Here is an 18861-nt window from a genome sequence, read left to right on the forward strand (position 1 = left end):
CTTCACCCCCATCTCTAGAGATACAGCTTCACCCCCATCTCTCTAGACACAGCTTCACCCCCATCTCTAGAGACACAGCTTCACCCCCATCTCTAGAGACACAGCTTCACCCCCATCTCTAGAGACACAGCTTCACCCCCATCTCTAGAAACACAGCTTCACCCCCATCTCTAGAGACAAAGCTTCACCCCATCTCTAGAGACACAGCATCACCCCCCATCTCTCTAGACACAGCTTCACCCCCATCTCTAGAGACACAGCTTCACCCCCATCTCTAGAGACACAGCTTCACCCCATCTCTAGAGACACAGCGTCACCCCCATCTCTCTAGACACAGCTTCACCCCCCATCTCTAGAGACACAGCTTCACCCCCATCTCTAGAAACACAGCTTCACCCCCATCTCTAGAGACACAGCTTCACCCCCATCTATAGAGACACAGCTTCACCCGATCTCTAGAGACACAGCTTCACCCCCATCTCTAGACACACAGCTTCACCCCCATCTCTAGAGACACAGCTTCACCCCATCTCTAGAGACACAGCGTCACCCCCATCTCTCTAGACACAGCTTCACCCCCATCTCTAGAGACACAGCTTCACCCCATCTCTAGAGACACAGCGTCACCCCCATCTCTCTAGACACAGCTTCACCCCCATCTCTAGAGACACAGCTTCACCCCCATCTCTAGAAACACAGCTTCACCCCCATCTCTAGACACAGCTTCACCCCCATCTCTCTAGACACAGCTTCACCCCATCTCTAGAGACACAGCTTCACCCCCATCTCTAGAGACACAGCTTCACCCCCATCTCTAGAGACACAGCTTCACCCCCATCTCTAGAGACACAGCTTCACCCCATCTCTAGAGACACAGCTTCACCCCCCATCTCTAGAGACACAGCTTCACCCCCCATCTCTAGAGACACAGCTTCACCCCCCATCTGAAAGGGTTTGATTGGTGAGGGGTGTAAGTGTGTGTCGTTGTTTTACTGAATTGTCCCATTTAGGTAGGGGTTAGTCAGTTAGAACAAGACTTAACTCGGGTCTCATTTTGGTTCAATGTGTATGAATGCAAAGCCATATATGTAATGGTTAAATATCTGCTATTTTACCAAGGTGAAGCTCTAGAAGCAAAAAACAAACATTATAGCCATCCTGTCCTTACAAAAAGACTCACACATTCTCAGAAACACACGCACGCACACACACGCACACACACACACACACACACGCACACGCACACGCACACGCACACACACAGAAACTAGCTCTAGACAACATAGTCAAAGAATGTTATAAAATAAACAATGAAGATGCACTGCCATGGTGTTGATCTGAGAAACCCTGTTTTATTAAAAACAATAAAGCATTTTCAAATCTTATACAGGGTGTCTACTCACTCCCCACCACCGCCACCACCATCCATCTGACTTTACCATCCATCCATCCGTCCATCACCCGCACCCGCCCTCCAGGTAAGAGTTCCTCTTAACCACAGATCTAGGATCAGATTCCCCTACACTCACACCTAACACGAACCTTTAGGGGGATGAACTAAACATCTGAACCTACACCAGTGGCTAGAAGCAACTTCTACATACTTCTCCTACTCTGCCATATCTTCTACCACCTAAACACACCTGAAAATCTAGTTCAATCAGAGAGCTCAACAGGTGTACCTGCTGGTGGCCCCGCCCCCGGCTCCAAGACCGACCGACATACCTCCACACTGTCTCTCATCCAAACCCCCAACAAGTGGGTGGGACTTGGATGTGCCACAGATGTGATTGACAGTGTAGTTGTCCAATGAGGAGCAGAGTCAAGATTGTCAGAGCCAATCAGCAGGGAGCGCACTTGTTAAGGAACTGCTACATTTCAGTAAAATGGGGTTTCAGCCATAGAGAATGATAGAGGCCTCTAGTGGCCAAAAGGTAGTATTAGCATGGGTAGCGCCATTGAGGGATTCCAACATTTTAATGTAGTCAACTGGGTGGGACTTCCAACTTCATTGAATGATCCCCCCCCCTGGTGACCCTGTTGGAGTCATGTCCAACTGGGTCATCAGGAGGGACCAGCCAATAGTGAAGACGACAATTGACTACTTTAAAATGGAGAAAGCAACGACAGCGCCATTGAGGCTGTCAGAGACACTATAATGGCACAGATACAAAGACGAGTCCTCTACCTATCTCTATGGCTTCAGCTCACTGTGTGTTTGTGTGAGTGTGTGTGTTTGTGTGTGCAACCTGGCTGAAAACATAGGTGTATCTGAAATGGCATTCTATTCCCTATATAGTGCACTACATTTGGTCAGTGCACTATGTAGGGAAAAGGGGGCCATTTCGGACACAACCAAAAAGTCATGTCACCCAACTGACAACCTCTCCAGATGTGCAAATTGCAAGATTCTCTTAAGTAGAACTCCAAAAACAGGAACCCTGGACATTTAACATGGGATATATCAAATTAACTTATATGATATTTCTATACACATTTACAAACACACACACACACACACACACACACACACACACACACACACACACACACACACACACACACACACACACACACACACACACACACACACACACACACACACACACACACACACACACACACACACACACACACACACACACCACTGAGAATCACTATCGTCTTAGTTTCCTACTCAAATATATTTGCTTCTCTATATCATCAAGGGGAAACATCTATGCAACAAACGTATTTGGATACACATTAAACGTATATCAACAAGTATGAAATACATACAGTCCTCCCTCACCTGTCTGTGCAGGTACTGTATTCCGTGTGTGTTTGTGTGAGTGTGTGTCAGAGGAGGCTGGTGGGAGGAGCTATAGGAGGATGGGCTCATTGTAATGGCTGGAAGGGAATCAATGCAATGGTACCAAACACATCAAACACCTGGAAACAGTGTGTTTGACCCCGTTCCATCTATACCATTCCAGCCATTACAATGAATACGTCCTCCTATAGCTACGCCCACCAGCCTCCTCTGGTGTGTGTGTATTTACACATACCTACATTCATGCACACTTCCCGTACATACATTATGTATATGACACACGTCAAAACTCCCGTGTCCAGAGCATCTATAACTCTCTCAGTCTCGTCCACAACATACCTGTACATAGTTCCTACCTATTCCCATCCTTTGTCCAATCTCCTTTTGGACTTGATTGACATTTTTGATTTCCTTGAAAAGGCAGTTATGTGTCTTTTTTTTTTGACCACACCCATAATTTGAAGAGCATGTTCTGATTGGAGTAAAGTGCCTTAACACAAAAAAAACACTCTTCTGCTTTCATATCGTCCTCTATATTCCTCTGTTTTCTTTCTCACTTTCTTTCCCTCTCCTAACTGGCACTCGCTTCATCACCTGTCACATTCATCCCTGTCAGGTCAAGTGACTTGGTGACCCCATGGCATCATCATTCCTCTATGACATCATCATGACCCCTTCACTGTTCTAAAGTCCTGCTGTCACAGAGTTCTACTTCTTCCTCAAGGTAAAATAACAAAAACATACAGTACTGTGTTAATGAAGAGAGACCAACAATAACAATAACAATAATAATAATAGTTGTGTTATCATCAGTTGGTGAGTGTGACAGGTGTGCAAATGCAAGTGCTTCAAGACAACATGCTGTCTCTCTCTAAAGACTCAACAGTGACTCTCTGACTGCGTTCCAAACGGCCCCTATTCCCTATACAGTGCACTACTTTTGACGAGGGCCCATAAGGATAGGAGCCTTAGTAAAAGAAGTGCACTATATAGGGTATAGGGGACCATTTGAGACATAAGCTCTTTCTTTCTGCCATAAAAATGTAAAGGAAAAGGTTGCACCAAGTAAACATCATCTTCCTCTGAATAATCCCATAGTTCATCAACTCAGTGTGAATGGAAATGTATGTCGGGTATAAAGGAATAACATAAACATTTTACTTAACCACCCTGGATCAAATTATACATACAGTATGTGACCCCTGACCTCAAAGTTTTAGACAATCATTTAAATATATCATTATCAACTCAGAACATTTCAAGAATAATAACAAAATGACTCCACTGTCACCCAAACATAACAAAGGAAAGAAGAGTTCTCTCTTTATGGTGGCCCAGTGGCGCGACCTGATGACCTCGCCTGGCTGGTCTGGCCCTGCTGGGTGACATCACCTAGCTGAGTGGTCTAGGTGGATGAGTGTCGAGGCATCTGGTGACCCCTTGTTTAGGATTAGATGTGTAGTTCCTTTTGTCAGAGAGACATAAAGGTGTTATTATACCTCCTCTTCTATTTACGAGGGTTTGAATTTGTTAAAGTCCTTTTTTTTACTGTGTTTTATCTAAAGACGTCTTGAGTCGCTCGGGATAGATGACATCATATCAACTCAGTCTGCCACCACGGCAACGGGTGGCGTGGAGAGTGATTCCGTCCAGACATCCTGAACACTCTTGTCAATAGTGTCCTCTACCAGGAAGTGATATCACTCAGCGGTCTACATTATGGCAGCTTAGTCATCTCCTAGGCCCTATAGGAAAGCTAACTTACATATTTCATTCAGTTGTCCACCTGCAGCCATCTAATGACCAGAGAGGTATCAAGCAGCGCTCTTGCATGCCACAAACCCACCAATAAAACACGTACTATACTTCACAAAACGCCTTGCCCAGAGATTTGTTGACAAATCCCAAAGCAATTGCACCGTTTGCTCGTTTACGTTATGCCGAACGCATCAACTACAATGTTATTTTAACATGGACTTAATGTAAGGTGATAACATGGGTCAAATGTAGCCTACAGTAATCCAGATAGAAAATATAAACAGGAAACAATCTAAAACAAAGTCGTTAAAATAAAACATTTATGAGGGCATTTCTTTTTTTCCATCTCTCCTCCAATCCCTATTTGAATGAACAGTCTTGTTTAAATCTCCTGCCTTCACTACTTGCCTATATTTGACCTGCCTTCGATGCTGATTTTTACCCCCTGAGTGATAAAGGAAGGCTTGGGTAGAGTCAACTGGGGCACCTCCTCGCTCCTCTCCACCTGACGGCCCTCGGGGGCCGACCACCTCCTCTTGCGGCTCGCCGGCTTGGCGGCGACCCTACTGGATTCTGATTCTCCAGGCTGGCCTCCTTTCAAGTTGGCCCCCCCTCCGACGCCATTCTCTGAGGCGAACTGAACACCTTCAACCACCATTCCCCCACTGGAGCCTCTATGGCCCACCCCGTTCTCCTGCTCCCCGTGCCTGGCTGACCCCCTTCCACCCCGGGAAGACCTAGAGGGTTTGAGGGGCCCGTGGATGGAGCCCATGTTGCAGCTAGTAGTGATTTCCATGGCCTGGTTCTGGGTCTGCTGGGTCTTCTTCAGGGAGCCGTTCCTCAGGTTCTTCAGGGTGAGGGAGATGCAGACGTCCCCCACTGAGAGCTTGGTGCAGGGTAGTTCTAACAGCTGAGTGGTCCGGTCCGGGCAGCACGACGACCAGCCCTGGCCGAATACGAAGAAGGGATACTCCAGCTGCACCTCCACACTCACCTGTGGGAGAGATAATAAAATAGATTGAGAGGAGAGGAGAGAGAGAACAGACTATCAAAACCAATCATATAGGAGACAACACCTAAACTATAGCCTATCAAAACTAATCATATAGGAGACAACACCTAAACTATAGCCTACTGTCACCTATCAAAGCTAAACATATAGGAGACAACACCTAAACTATAGCCTACTGTCACCTATCAAAGCTAATCATATAGGAGACAACACCTAAACTATAGCCTACTGTCACCTATCAAAGCTAATCATATAGGAGACAACACCTAAACTATAGCCTACTGTCACCTATCAAAACTAATCATATAGGAGACAACACCTAAACTATAGCCTACTGTCACCTATCAAAGCTAATCATATAGGAGACAACACCTAAACTATAGTCTATCAACACTAATCATATAGGAGACAACACCTAAACTATAGTCTATCAACACTAATCATATAGGAGACAACACCTAAACTATAGTCTATCAACACTAATCATATAGGAGACAACACCTAAACTATAGTCTATCAACACTAATCATATAGGAGACAACACCTAAACTATAGTCTATCAACACTAATCATATAGGAGACAACACCTAAACTATAGTCTATCAACACTAATCATATAGGAGACAACACCTAAACTATAGTCTATCCACAGTAATCATATAGGAGACAACACCTAAACTATAGTCTATCAACACTAATCATATAGGAGACAACACCTAAACTATAGTCTATCAACACTAATCATATAGGAGACAACACCTAAACTATAGTCTATCAACACTAATCATATAGGAGACAACACCTAAACTATAGTCTATCAACACTAATCATATAGGAGACAAGACAACACCTAAACTATAGTCTATCAACACTAATCATATAGGAGACAACACCTAAACTATAGTCTATCAACACTAATCATATAGGAGACAACACCTAAACTATAGTCTATCAACACTAATCATATAGGAGACAACACCTAAACTATAGTCTATCAACACTAATCATATAGGAGACAACACCTAAACTATAGTCTATCAACACTAATCATATAGGAGACAACACCTAAACTATAGTCTATCAACACTAATCATATAGGAGACAACACCTAAACTATAGTCTATCAACACTAATCATATAGGAGACAACACCTAAACTATAGTCTATCAACACTAATCATATAGGAGACAACACCTAAACTATAGTCTATCAACACTAATCATATAGGAGACAACACCTAAACTATAGTCTATCAACACTAATCATATAGGAGACAACACCTAAACTATAGTCTATCAACACTAATCATATAGGAGACAACACCTAAACTATAGTCTATCAACACTAATCATATAGGAGACAACACCTAAACTATAGTCTATCAACACTAATCATATAGGAGACAACACCTAAACTATAGTCTATCAACACTAATCATATAGGCCTATAAAAGCAGATGTAAAGACAATATTCAATTGAGAATAGTGAGGCAGACTACAGAATTTAGTGCAAATGGCGCATGAATGGCACATTTACAATATGGACAGTCCAGGTATAACAGACAATTTCATATACAGTTGTATTTAATGGATTACATAAATGGGAATCAACTAAAAAAATTAAACATTATTTTCCTTTTATACAAAGTGTCGGGTTAATTGCCACAGTAGATTTGCTTTGGTAAACAATAAAATACTTTATTTCAATTGTACTGAATGTTTGTGAAGAAGATACCTGTTCAAAAAGTACTAAGTTGTTCCCATGACAACACCAATCAGAGAACGAACCCATCTTAAAAGAATTTGGTTGCAGGTGAGACTAAAGGTGTGGCTATTAGTGGGACCAATAATGGTTGCTATGGAGATCAGCTGTGCGGGTGAACCCTGTGTTATCTGATGATATTCCAACAGGCTACATTCTGTAGGCTGCCCGTTAGCCTGTCCATTGGCACATAATGAAAGGTGTGGAAACCCGTCATAGGCTACTGTTTGTGTTCCCCTGGCTGAGTTGATGAGCTGATTTGGGCCATCAGTTGATTGACAGCTTTTTGAGCAGCTTGTTAAACAGTTGAATTCACCATTCCCACTCGTTTCGGGCCAACCTGGTCTCTTTAATCACGAGACAATGATTTGGTCATTATCATTGAAGAATCTGGCACTTTTCTGCACCCGTGTGTGTTAATGTCCTCCCACTGCTAAACGGCATAACGGCCTCTACGGTCATTATACTGTATCATTATATTACAAGCATTATATCAAACAAGCCTCTTATTAACAGTATTTTTTTTAACCTTTGTAATTCGTTTGAAGGTTTTATTTAAGAGCGAGATCAGTGTTAGAAAGACAGGGCGAGGGTGAAAAACACGGATTCCAACCGATGCGGTCTCTGGTATAATGTGTGCTGGGGTCAGTGACTAACCACTTTATTATGCCTATTGCATTACATAATGTGTGCTGGGGTCAGTGTGACTAACCACTTTATTATGCCTATTGCATTACATAATGTGTGCTGGGGTCAGTGACTAACCACTTTATTATGCCTATTGCATTACATAATGTGTGCTGGGGTCAGTGTGACTAACCACTTTATTATGCCTATTGCATTACATAATGTGTGCTGGGGTCAGTGACTAACCACTTTATTATGCCTATTGCATTACATAATGTGTGCTGGGGTCAGTGACTAACCACTTTATTATGCCTATTGCATTACATAATGTGTGCTGGGGTCAGTGACTAACCACTTTATTATGCCTATTGCATTACATAATGTGTGCTGGGGTCAGTGACTAACCACTTTATTATGCCTATTGCATTACATAATGTGTGCTGGGGTCAGTGACTAACCACTTTATTATGCCTATTGCATTACATAATGTGTGCTGGGGTCAGTGACTAACCACTTTATTATGCCTATTGCATTACATAATGTGTGCTGGGGTCAGTGACTAACCACTTTATTATGCCTATTGCATTACATAATGTGTGCTGGGGTCAGTGACTAACCACTTTATTATGCCTATTGCATTACATAATGTGTGCTGGGGTCAGTGACTAACCACTTTATTATGCCTATTGCATTACATAATGTGTGCTGGGGTCAGTGACTAACCACTTTATTATGCCTATTGCATTACATAATGTGTGCTGGGGTCAGTGACTAACCACTTTATTATGCCTATTGCATTACATAATGTGTGCTGGGGTCAGTGTGACTAACCACTTTATTATGCCTATTGCATTACATAATGTGTGCTGGGGTCAGTGACTAACCACTTTATTATGCCTATTGCATTACATAATGTGTGCTGGGGTCAGTGACTAACCACTTTATTATGCCTATTGCATTACATAATGTGTGCTGGGGTCAGTGACTAACCACTTTATTATGCCTATTGCATTACATAATGTGTGCTGGGGTCAGTGTGACTAACCACTTTATTATGCCTATTGCATTACATAATGTGTGCTGGGGTCAGTGACTAACCACTTTATTATGCCTATTGCATGCCCTGAACATTTAATCATTTCCCTAATGAAAAATACATCCACCCGCTAAAATATATGTCCATTTATTATCATCCATATAAGAATTCACACAAGAAGCTCAATATCCTGCATGTAGCCTACAACTGACGCCACAGTGGGACCATCGGTCTAAAATAGCCTGCATGTAGCCTACAACTGACGCCACAGTGGGACCATCGGTCTAAAATAGCCTGCATGTAGCCTACAACTGACGCCACAGTGGGACCATCGGTCTAAAATAGCCTGCATGTAGCCTACAACTGACGCCCAGTAGACTTGCTGTCTAAAATAGCCTGCATGTAGCCTACAACTGACGCCCAGTGGACTTGCTGTCTAAAATAGCCTGCATGTAGCCTACAACTGACGCCCAGTAGACTTGCTGTCTAAAATAGCCTGCATGTAGCCTACAACTGATGCCCAGTGGACTTGCTGTCTAAAATAGCCTGCATGTAGCCTACAACTGATGCCCAGTGGACTTGCTGTCTAAAATATCCTGCATGTAGCCTACAACTGAAGCCCAGTGGACTTGCTGTCTAAAATAGCCTGCATGTAGCCTACAACTGACGCCCAGTGGACTTGCTGTCTAAAATAGCCTGCATGTAGCCTACAACTGATGCCCAGTGGACTTGCTGTCTAAAATAGCCTGCATGTAGCCTACAACTGATGCCCAGTGGACTTGCTGTCTAAAATAGCCTGCATGTAGCCTACAACTGATGCCCAGTGGACTTGCTGTCTAAAATAGCCTGCATGTAGCCTACAACTGATGCCCAGTGGACTTGCTGTCTAAAATAGCCTGCATGTAGCCTACAACTGAAGCCCAGTGGACTTGCTGTCTAAAATAGCCTGCATGTAGCCTACAACTGACGCCCAGTGGACTTGCTGTCTAAAATAGCCTGCATGTAGCCTACAACTGATGCCCAGTGGACTTGCTGTCTAAAATAGCCTGCATGTAGCCTACATGTCATGTTTTGTCATTTATTATCATGTCTTGTCCCTGTGCTTCCCATTCTATTAGTTTCCCTCTGCTGGTCTTATTAGGTTCTTTCCCTCTTTCTATCCCTCTCTCTCCCCCTCCCTCTCTCACTCTCTCGCTCTCTCTTCTCTCTATCGTTCCGTTCCTGCTCCCAGCTGTTCCTATTCCCCTAATCATCATTTAGTCTTCCCACACCTGTTCCCGATCCTTTTCCCTGATTAGAGTCCCTATTTCTCTCCTTGTTTCCCGTACCTGCCCTGTCGGATCCTCATTTATAATTCACCGTGCTGTGTCTATGTTTTGCCCTGTCGTGTCGTGTTTCCCTCAGATGCTGCGTGGTGAGCAGGTGTCTGAGTCTGCTAGGTTCAAGTGCCTTCCCGAGGCAACCTGCAGTTCTCGATCAAGTCTCCAGTCTGTTCTCGTCTTTACGTGTAGTATTATGCTTTTTGTTTTGTAAAGTTTATTCTGGATTAAATACTCTGTTTTCGCCAAGTCGCTTTTGGGTCCTCATTCACCAGCATGACAGAAGGATCCGACCGAGGAATGGACCCAGCGACTACAGACGCTCGTAACACTGCCGTCGAGATCCAAGGAGCCATGCTCGGCAGACACGAGCAGGAATTGTCTGCTGCTCGCCATGCCGTGGAGAACCTGGCCGCTCAGGTTTCCGACCTCTCTGGACAGTTCCAGAGTCTTCGTCTCGTGCCACCTGTTACTTCCTGGCCTGCCGAGCCTCCAGAACCTAGGGTTAATAACCCACCTTGCTACTCCGGGCAGCCCACTGAATGCCGCTCCTTTCTCACCCAGTGTGAGATTGTGTTCTCTCTCCAACCCAACACATACTCTAGAGAGAGAGCTCGGGTTGCTTACGTCATTTCACTCCTTACTGGCCGGGCCCGAGAGTGGGGCACAGCTATCTGGGAGGCAAGGGCTGATTGTTCTAACAATTACCAGAACTTTAAAGAGGAGATGATTCGGGTTTTTGACCGTTCAGTTTTTGGTGGGGAGGCTTCTAGGGTCCTGGCTTCCCTATGCCAAGGTGATCGATCCATAACGGATTACTCTATAGAGTTTCGTACTCTTGCTGCCTCTAGTGACTGGAACGAGCCGGCGCTGCTCGCTCGTTTTCTGGAGGGACTCCACACAGTGGTCAAAGATGAGATTCTCTCTCGGGAGGTTCCTTCCAGTGTGGACTCTTTGATTGCTCTCGCCATCCGCATAGAACGACGGGTAGATCTTCGTCACCAGGCTCGTGGAAGAGAGCTCGCATCAACGGTGTTTCCCTGCTCCGCATCGCAACCATCTCCCTCCTCTGGCTCTGAGACTGAGCCCATGCAGCTGGGAGGGATTCGCATCTCGACTAAGGAGAGGGAACGGAGGATCACCAACCGCCTGTGCCTCTATTGCGGATTTGATGGACATTTTGTTAATTCATGTCCAGTAAGAGGCCAGAGCCCATCAGTAAGCGGAGGGCTACTGGTGAGCGCTACTACTCAGGTCTCTTCATCTAGATCTTGTACTACTATGTCGGTCCATCTACGCTGGACCGGTTCGGGTGCTACATGCAGTGCCTTGATTGACTCTGGGGCTGAGGGTTGTTTCATGGACGAAGCATGGGTTCGGAAACATAACATTCCTTTCAGACAGTTAGACAAGCCTACGCCCATGTTTGCCTTAGATGGTAGTCATCTTCCCAGTATCAAATTTGAGACACTACCTTTAACTCTCACAGTATCTGGTAACCACAGTGAGACTATTTCTTTTTGATTTTTCGTTCACCTTTCACACCTGTTGTTTTGGGTCATCCCTGGCTAGTATGTCATAATCCTTCTATTAATTGGTCTTGTAATTCTATCCTATCCTGGAACGTATCTTGTCATGTGAAGTGCTTAATGTCTGCCATCCCTCCCATTTCTTCTGTCCCCACTTCTCAGGAGGAACCTGGCGATTTGACAGGAATGCCGGAGGAATATCATGATCTGCGCACGGTCTTCAGTCGGTCCCGAGCCAACTCCCTTCCTCCTCACCGGTCGTATGATTGTAGTATTGATCTCCTTCCGGGGACCACTCCTCCTCGGGGTAGACTATACTCTCTGTCGGCTCCCGAACGTAAGGCTCTCGAGGATTATTTATCTGTGTCTCTTGACGCCGGTACCATAGTGCCTTCTTCCTCTCCGGCCGGGGCGGGGTTCTTTTTGTTAAGAAGAAGGACGGTACTCTGCGCCCCTGCGTGGATTATCGAGGGCTGAATGACATAACGGTTAAGAATCGTTATCCGCTTCCCCTTATGTCATCAGCCTTCGAGATTCTGCAGGGAGCCAGGTGCTTTACTAAGTTGGACCTTCGTAACGCTTACCATCTCGTGCGCATCAGAGAGGGGGACGAGTGGAAAACGGCGTTTAACACTCCGTTAGGGCATTTTGAGTACCGGGTTCTGCCGTTTGGTCTCGCCAATGCGCCAGCTGTTTTTCAGGCATTAGTTAATGATGTTCTGAGAGACATGCTGAACATCTTTGTTTTTGTCTATCTTGACGATATCCTGATTTTTTCACCGTCACTCGAGATTCATGTTCAGCACGTTCGACGTGTTCTACAGCGCCTTTTAGAGAATTGTCTCTACGTAAAGGCTGAGAAGTGTTCTTTTCATGTCTCCTCCGTTACTTTTCTCGGTTCCGTTATTTCCGCTGAAGGCATTCAGATGGATTCCGCTAAGGTCCAAGCTGTCAGTGATTGGCCCGTTCCAAGGTCACGTGTCGAGTTGCAGCGCTTTTTAGGTTTTGCTAATTTCTATCGGCGTTTCATTCGTAATTTCGGTCAAGTTGCTGCCCCTCTCACAGCTCTTACTTCTGTCAAGACGTGTTTTAAGTGGTCCGGTTCCGCCCAGGGAGCTTTTGATCTTCTAAAAGAACGTTTTACGTCCGCTCCTATCCTCGTTACTCCTGACGTCACTAGACAATTCATTGTCGAGGTTGACGCTTCAGAGGTAGGCGTGGGAGCCATTCTATCCCAGCGCTTCCAGTCTGACGATAAGGTTCATCCTTGCGCTTATTTTTCTCATCGCCTGTCGCCATCTGAGCGCAACTATGATGTGGGTAACCGTGAACTGCTCGCCATCCGCTTAGCCCTAGGCGAATGGCGACAGTGGTTGGAGGGGCGACCGTTCCTTTTGTCGTTTGGACAGACCATAAGAACCTTGAGTACATCCGTTCTGCCAAACGACTTAATGCCCGTCAAGCTCGTTGGGCGTTGTTTTTCGCTCGTTTCGAGTTTGTGATTTCTTACCGTCCGGGTAGCAAGAACACCAAGCCTGATGCCTTATCCCGTCTGTTTAGTTCTTCTGTGGCTTCTACTGATCCCGAGGGGATTCTTCCTTATGGGCGTGTTGTCGGGTTGACAGTCTGGGGAATTGAAAGACAGGTTAAGCAAGCACTCACGCACACTGCGTCGCCGCGCGCTTGTCCTAGTAACCTCCTTTTCGTTCCTGTTTCCACTCGTCTGGCTGTTCTTCAGTGGGCTCACTCTGCCAAGTTAGCTGGTCATCCCGGTGTTCGAGGCACTCTTGCGTCTATTCGCCAGCGATTTTGGTGGCCGACTCAGGAGCGTGACACGCGCCGTTTCGTGGCTGCTTGTTCGGACTGCGCGCAGACTAAGTCGGGTAACTCTCCTCCTGCCGGTCGTCTCAGACCGCTCCCCATTCCTTCTCGACCATGGTCTCACATCGCCCTAGACTTCATTACCGGTCTGCCTTTGTCTGCGGGGAAGACTGTGATTCTTACGGTTGTCGATAGGTTCTCTAAGGCGGCACATTTCATTCCCCTCGCTAAACTTCCTTCCGCTAAGGAGACGGCACAAATCATTATCGAGAATGTGTTCAGAATTCATGGCCTCCCGTTAGACGCCGTTTCAGACAGAGGCCCGCAATTCACGTCACAATTTTGGAGGGAGTTCTGTCGTTTGATTGGTGCGTCCGTCAGTCTCTCTTCCGGGTTTCATCCCCAGTCTAACGGTCAAGCAGAGAGGGCCAATCAGACGATTGGTCGCATATTACGCAGCCTTTCTTTCAGAAACCCTGCGTCTTGGGCAGAACAGCTCCCCTGGGCAGAATACGCTCACAACTCGCTTCCTTCGTCTGCTACCGGGTTATCTCCGTTTCAGAGTAGTCTGGGTTACCAGCCTCCTCTATTCTCTTCCCAGCTTGCCGAGTCCAGCGTTCCCTCCGCTCAAGCGTTTGTCCAACGTTGTGAGCGCACCTGGAGGAGGGTGAGGTCTGCACTTTGCCGCTACAGGGCACAGACTGTGAGAGCCGCCAATAAACGCAGGATTAAGAGTCCTAGGTATTGTTGCGGCCAGAGAGTGTGGCTTTCCACTCGCAACCTTCCTCTTACGACAGCTTCTCGTAAGTTGACTCCGCGGTTCATTGGTCCGTTCCGTGTCTCCCAGGTCGTCAATCCTGTCGCTGTGCGACTGCTTCTTCCGCGACATCTTCGTCGCGTCCATCCTGTCTTCCATGTCTCCTGTGTTAAGCCCTTTCTTCGCACCCCCGTTCGTCTTCCCTCCCCCTCCCGTCCTTGTCGAGAGCGCACCTATTTACAAGGTACATAAGATCATGGACATGCGTTCTCGGGGACAGGGTCACCAATACTTAGTGGATTGGGAGGGTTACGGTCCTGAGGAGAGGAGTTGGGTTCCGTCTCGGGACGTGCTGGACCGTTCACTCATTGATGATTTCCTCCGTTGCCGCCAGGATTCCTCCTCGAGTGCGCCAGGAGGCGCTCGGTGAGTGGGGGTACTGTCATGTTTTGTCATTTATTATCATGTCTTGTCCCTGTGCTTCCCATTCTATTAGTTTCCCTCTGCTGGTCTTATTAGGTTCTTTCCCTCTTTCTATCCCTCTCTCTCCCCCTCCCTCTCTCACTCTCTCGCTCTCTCTTCTCTCTATCGTTCCGTTCCTGCTCCCAGCTGTTCCTATTCCCCTAATCATCATTTAGTCTTCCCACACCTGTTCCCGATCCTTTTCCCTGATTAGAGTCCCTATTTCTCTCCTTGTTTCCCGTACCTGCCCTGTCGGATCCTCATTTATAATTCACCGTGCTGTGTCTATGTTTTGCCCTGTCGTGTCGTGTTTCCCTCAGATGCTGCGTGGTGAGCAGGTGTCTGAGTCTGCTAGGTTCAAGTGCCTTCCCGAGGCAACCTGCAGTTCTCGATCAAGTCTCCAGTCTGTTCTCGTCTTTACGTGTAGTATTATGCTTTTTGTTTTGTAAAGTAATAATAATAATATAATAATAATAATAATAATAATAATATATGCCATTTAGCAGACGCTTTTATCCAAAGCGACTTACAGTCATGTGTGCATACATTCTATGTATGGGTGGTCCCGGGGATCGAACCCACTACCCTGGCGTTACAAGCGCCATGCTCTAGCAACTGAGCTACAGAAGGACCACAAATTTTATTCTGGATTAAATACTCTGTTTTCGCCAAGTCGCTTTTGGGTCCTCATTCACCAGCATGACACTACAACTGATGCCCAGTGGACTTGCTGTCTAAAATAGCCTGTAAACACAAAGAGGCGGATGGAACAGATCAGAACGTTTAGAATGTTGATCAAATGTTATTTGCTCACATTATAAGCGCAGCAACGGCTACATGGTAACACACGCGTCCCAGAATGCAAGTAGTGGGAAAACACCAGTCTAATGCCACCACACATGCCAGCGGTTTCATATGACAGAGATGGAAATACATACAAATAATACACGTTTATGCGTCAATTAATCCCATATGAGATGGGTTACCAATTGGTGATTTGACACAAAAATGAAATGTAAATTCATTCATTGTGAAAAATTCCTAAAGAGGGGAGATTTGTATGTGAATGTCTGTCTCAGCTGACAGCCCCCTTCATCTATTCCAGTAGACTAAACCATTCAACCTCTGTCCTGAACACATCACTGAACCATCATCATGGCCTGTTCTCTCCCAGATTCATGGGAAAGAGGTGCCTAATTCCAGTCCATATGATAGGCCAACAGTATGCAACGCCCAATCACAGATACCATCCTATATTTGGGCCCGTGGGGTGGGGACATTCCAATGAGTTGGGCCCAGGGCTGTTGGAACAGAATCTATTGTATTTAAAAACAGTTTGAGGTATGGTACACCCCCCCCCACCCCACCCACACCCAAAAAGGTGACGACTCCTCTGAAACTTGTATGGGTCATAGAGCAAAATTACTGACACCTTTGTGTTGTTTGCGTGAGTCTCCCATTTCAATGCTTATTAGTTTGTCGCTCAAACAGTTTGGGTTTTACAGATGATTTGATTTGATTTCTTGTCCGGATCCTCTCCTGTGTTGACAAACACCGCCTTCACAAGCCCCGGGTGCAGGCTTTATATCGGTGGAAAGAGAGGCTTGAGTTGCAGCCACAGTATAAAGTATATAGTCTCTAGTATAAAACACACAGGGAGTTATTCAATAATTGATTGACGTGCGCAGGCCCTGGTTAGCACCTCTGCCCACTTGTGAATATCAATGTTATACTGATGCACAAACATGATTTAGCGTTTGTTTGTTTTGATGAAGTTATATAAACAAAAGTGTTCTCTTACCTGAGCGCGGTGTTCACCCACGGAGAACTGTACGATGGCAAAGTTGGGTGTGTGGCTGTCGTCGATGCGTTCTACGGTGGACGAGTCTATCTTCAGCTCGCTGCTGATCTCAGCGCTGTGGATGAAGTCCTCCGTCTTCAGGTCCTCCACATGCTTCAGCTCCCCGTCCGCCAGCTGGATGATGGAGCCCTTGATGAAGTAGGCGGGCAGCGAGGAGCCCGAGGGGGCCGAGGAGGGGGCCTGGGGGGTTGGGACCACCGGGAGGTGTAGCTGGGCCTGGACCATGCTCCCCCCAGCCCCAGCAGGGTAGGACAGAGGAGGGTAGGGGGCCGGGACCTCAAATAGATGCTCCTCTCTGGGGTTAGTGGTGGTGGTGGTGGTGGTGGTGGCGACGTAGGCGTGGGAGAGTGTGGCAGGGAAGGGCTGTGGTTGACTTGTGGTGGCTATGTGGGCAGTATGGCCAGCCTCCAGGCTGGTGGCTCCGGCCCCACTGACGGGGATGAGCAGGTGCTGGGACAGACTGGTGTGGTACTGTTGCCCCCCTGCACCCCCAGACAGATAGCCGATGATGGGCTGCCCACCTGGGCCAGTCTGGTAGAAGTTGGTGGAGAGTTGGCCTTGGGAGATGGGCGATGCATCGCTGGCATTGTGTGTGGGCTGGATGACTGTGTGAGTGTGGGGAGACAGGGAGCTGACGGCTGCCTTAAGACTATCCACATTGAGCGCAGGGGGGAAGGTGAACGTGGAGGAGGAGGTGCGGTACACAGGTTTACCCAGGAGGAGGCTGCCTTTCTCTGGGTGCAAGGCAGAGGAGAGGGGTAGTTTTTCGGGACTCTGGTGGTCTTGTCCTCCGTGACTGTTGGGGACAAGCATGAGAGAGGTCCGTAGGCCTGAGGCATCATGGGAGGTATAGGTCTCATAGTGATGGTGGGAGCTCTGTTGCTGGTGGAGCTGGTGATGGGAGGAAGAGGAGGAAGAAGAGGAGGATGATGATGGGGCTCCTTTGCTTTCCTTCCTCTCAAAGCGGCCTCTCTTCTCCAGCTCTCCGTTGTGCAGTTCCCTGGGCAGGCCCTCCTCTCTCTTAGTCAGGGGCTCCTCGGAGCCGGAGCCCGCATACTGTACCAGCACCTGGGAGCCCCCGCTGAAGGCCAGGGTGTGGTGGGGGTCGTGGTGCAGGTGGTGGGTCCCTCCGTGGGGCAAGGGGGCAGTCCGGGGGGCCACGTTCTGAGAGGAACCAGAGAGCTGGACGTACTGGGGGCCAGTGTCCGATATAGCCAGGCCTGGGGGTAGGGACTGGGGTGGGGGGCGACCTGGACCCACAGAGTGGTGCTGGTTCAGCTTGGAGGTGATGGTGGTGTTGGGGTAGGGGTCAGGGTGGGAGCGTTGGGATGTGGAGGTGGGTAGAGGGGGGCGCTGGGAGGAGAGGTAGCCAGCGTAGGGGCCTGGGTAAGGGGAACTGATGACCTGAAGGTTGTGGGGAAGCTGGGTGTAGTGGATGGTCCCCCCTGGTGGGGACAGAGGAGAGCTGTACATGGCAGGGAGCGATGTGGTCACCACTCTGGACTGATGTGATGAAGAGGAGGAACAGATGGAGGAAGGGACCAGGAAGTCTGAGTGTGTGGTGATGGTGGAGCATAGTGGTTTGTACTGGGGCACGTCAGACTCACAGGGAGTGCTGGTACGCTGCCCACCTCTACCGCCATCCCCGTTACCTCCACTAATGTCTCTGTTGTGCCCGCCAGCTACACTGGCCAGCCATGTCAGGTTCTCTCCTCGCTGGGTCTCGCAGGCGGGCGCCATCAACAGGGGCCTCTCATCTGCAGTGCTGGCTGGGAAATCTCTCTTCTTGGGGGGCAGACACTCGTTGCTGCGCTCATGGTTGGACTTCATACTGTTGTCTTTTGTCTCTAGACTTTCTGTCACATAGACACGCGTTGCTCCCACGGCAACAACAAGTGTGCCTGTCTCTCTTTCCACACTAACTCTCTAGTTCTTATGTCTCTGCCTCGTTCACATTCTCTTTCATTCCCATCTTTGGCTCGCTCCCTCTCTCTCTCTCTCTCTCTCTCTCTCTCTCTCTCTCTCTCTCTCTCTCCTTGGCCTGGTTTTCCTCGTTGACAGAGTAGGCCCTCCTGCTGGTTGTATGGGTGGGTAGGACCAGGAGAC

General features: G+C 47.4%; 1 protein-coding gene across 3 annotated transcripts in view; it reads right to left on the reverse strand.

Annotated features, from left to right (window-relative positions):
- Positions 1-1332: 1332 nt before the first annotated feature.
- The window catches only part of LOC124043178 (ataxin-1-like), a 206055-nt gene continuing 188526 nt past the window's right edge, over positions 1333-18861 (reverse strand). For all 3 annotated transcript variants that reach the window (XM_046361455.1, XM_046361456.1, XM_046361458.1), the window contains 2 exons: positions 16696-18861; positions 1333-5564 (listed from right to left, as the gene is read on the reverse strand). The exon at positions 16696-18861 is cut by the window's right edge and continues 268 nt beyond it. In XM_046361455.1, coding sequence (XP_046217411.1) covers positions 4971-5564; positions 16696-18585 — 2484 coding nt within the window. In that variant the 5' untranslated portion in view covers positions 18586-18861 and the 3' untranslated portion in view covers positions 1333-4970. The remainder of the gene's footprint in view (positions 5565-16695) is intronic.

This window comes from Oncorhynchus gorbuscha, linkage group LG09 (assembly GCF_021184085.1).
Source record: "Oncorhynchus gorbuscha isolate QuinsamMale2020 ecotype Even-year linkage group LG09, OgorEven_v1.0, whole genome shotgun sequence".
Taxonomy (NCBI): domain Eukaryota; kingdom Metazoa; phylum Chordata; class Actinopteri; order Salmoniformes; family Salmonidae; genus Oncorhynchus; species Oncorhynchus gorbuscha.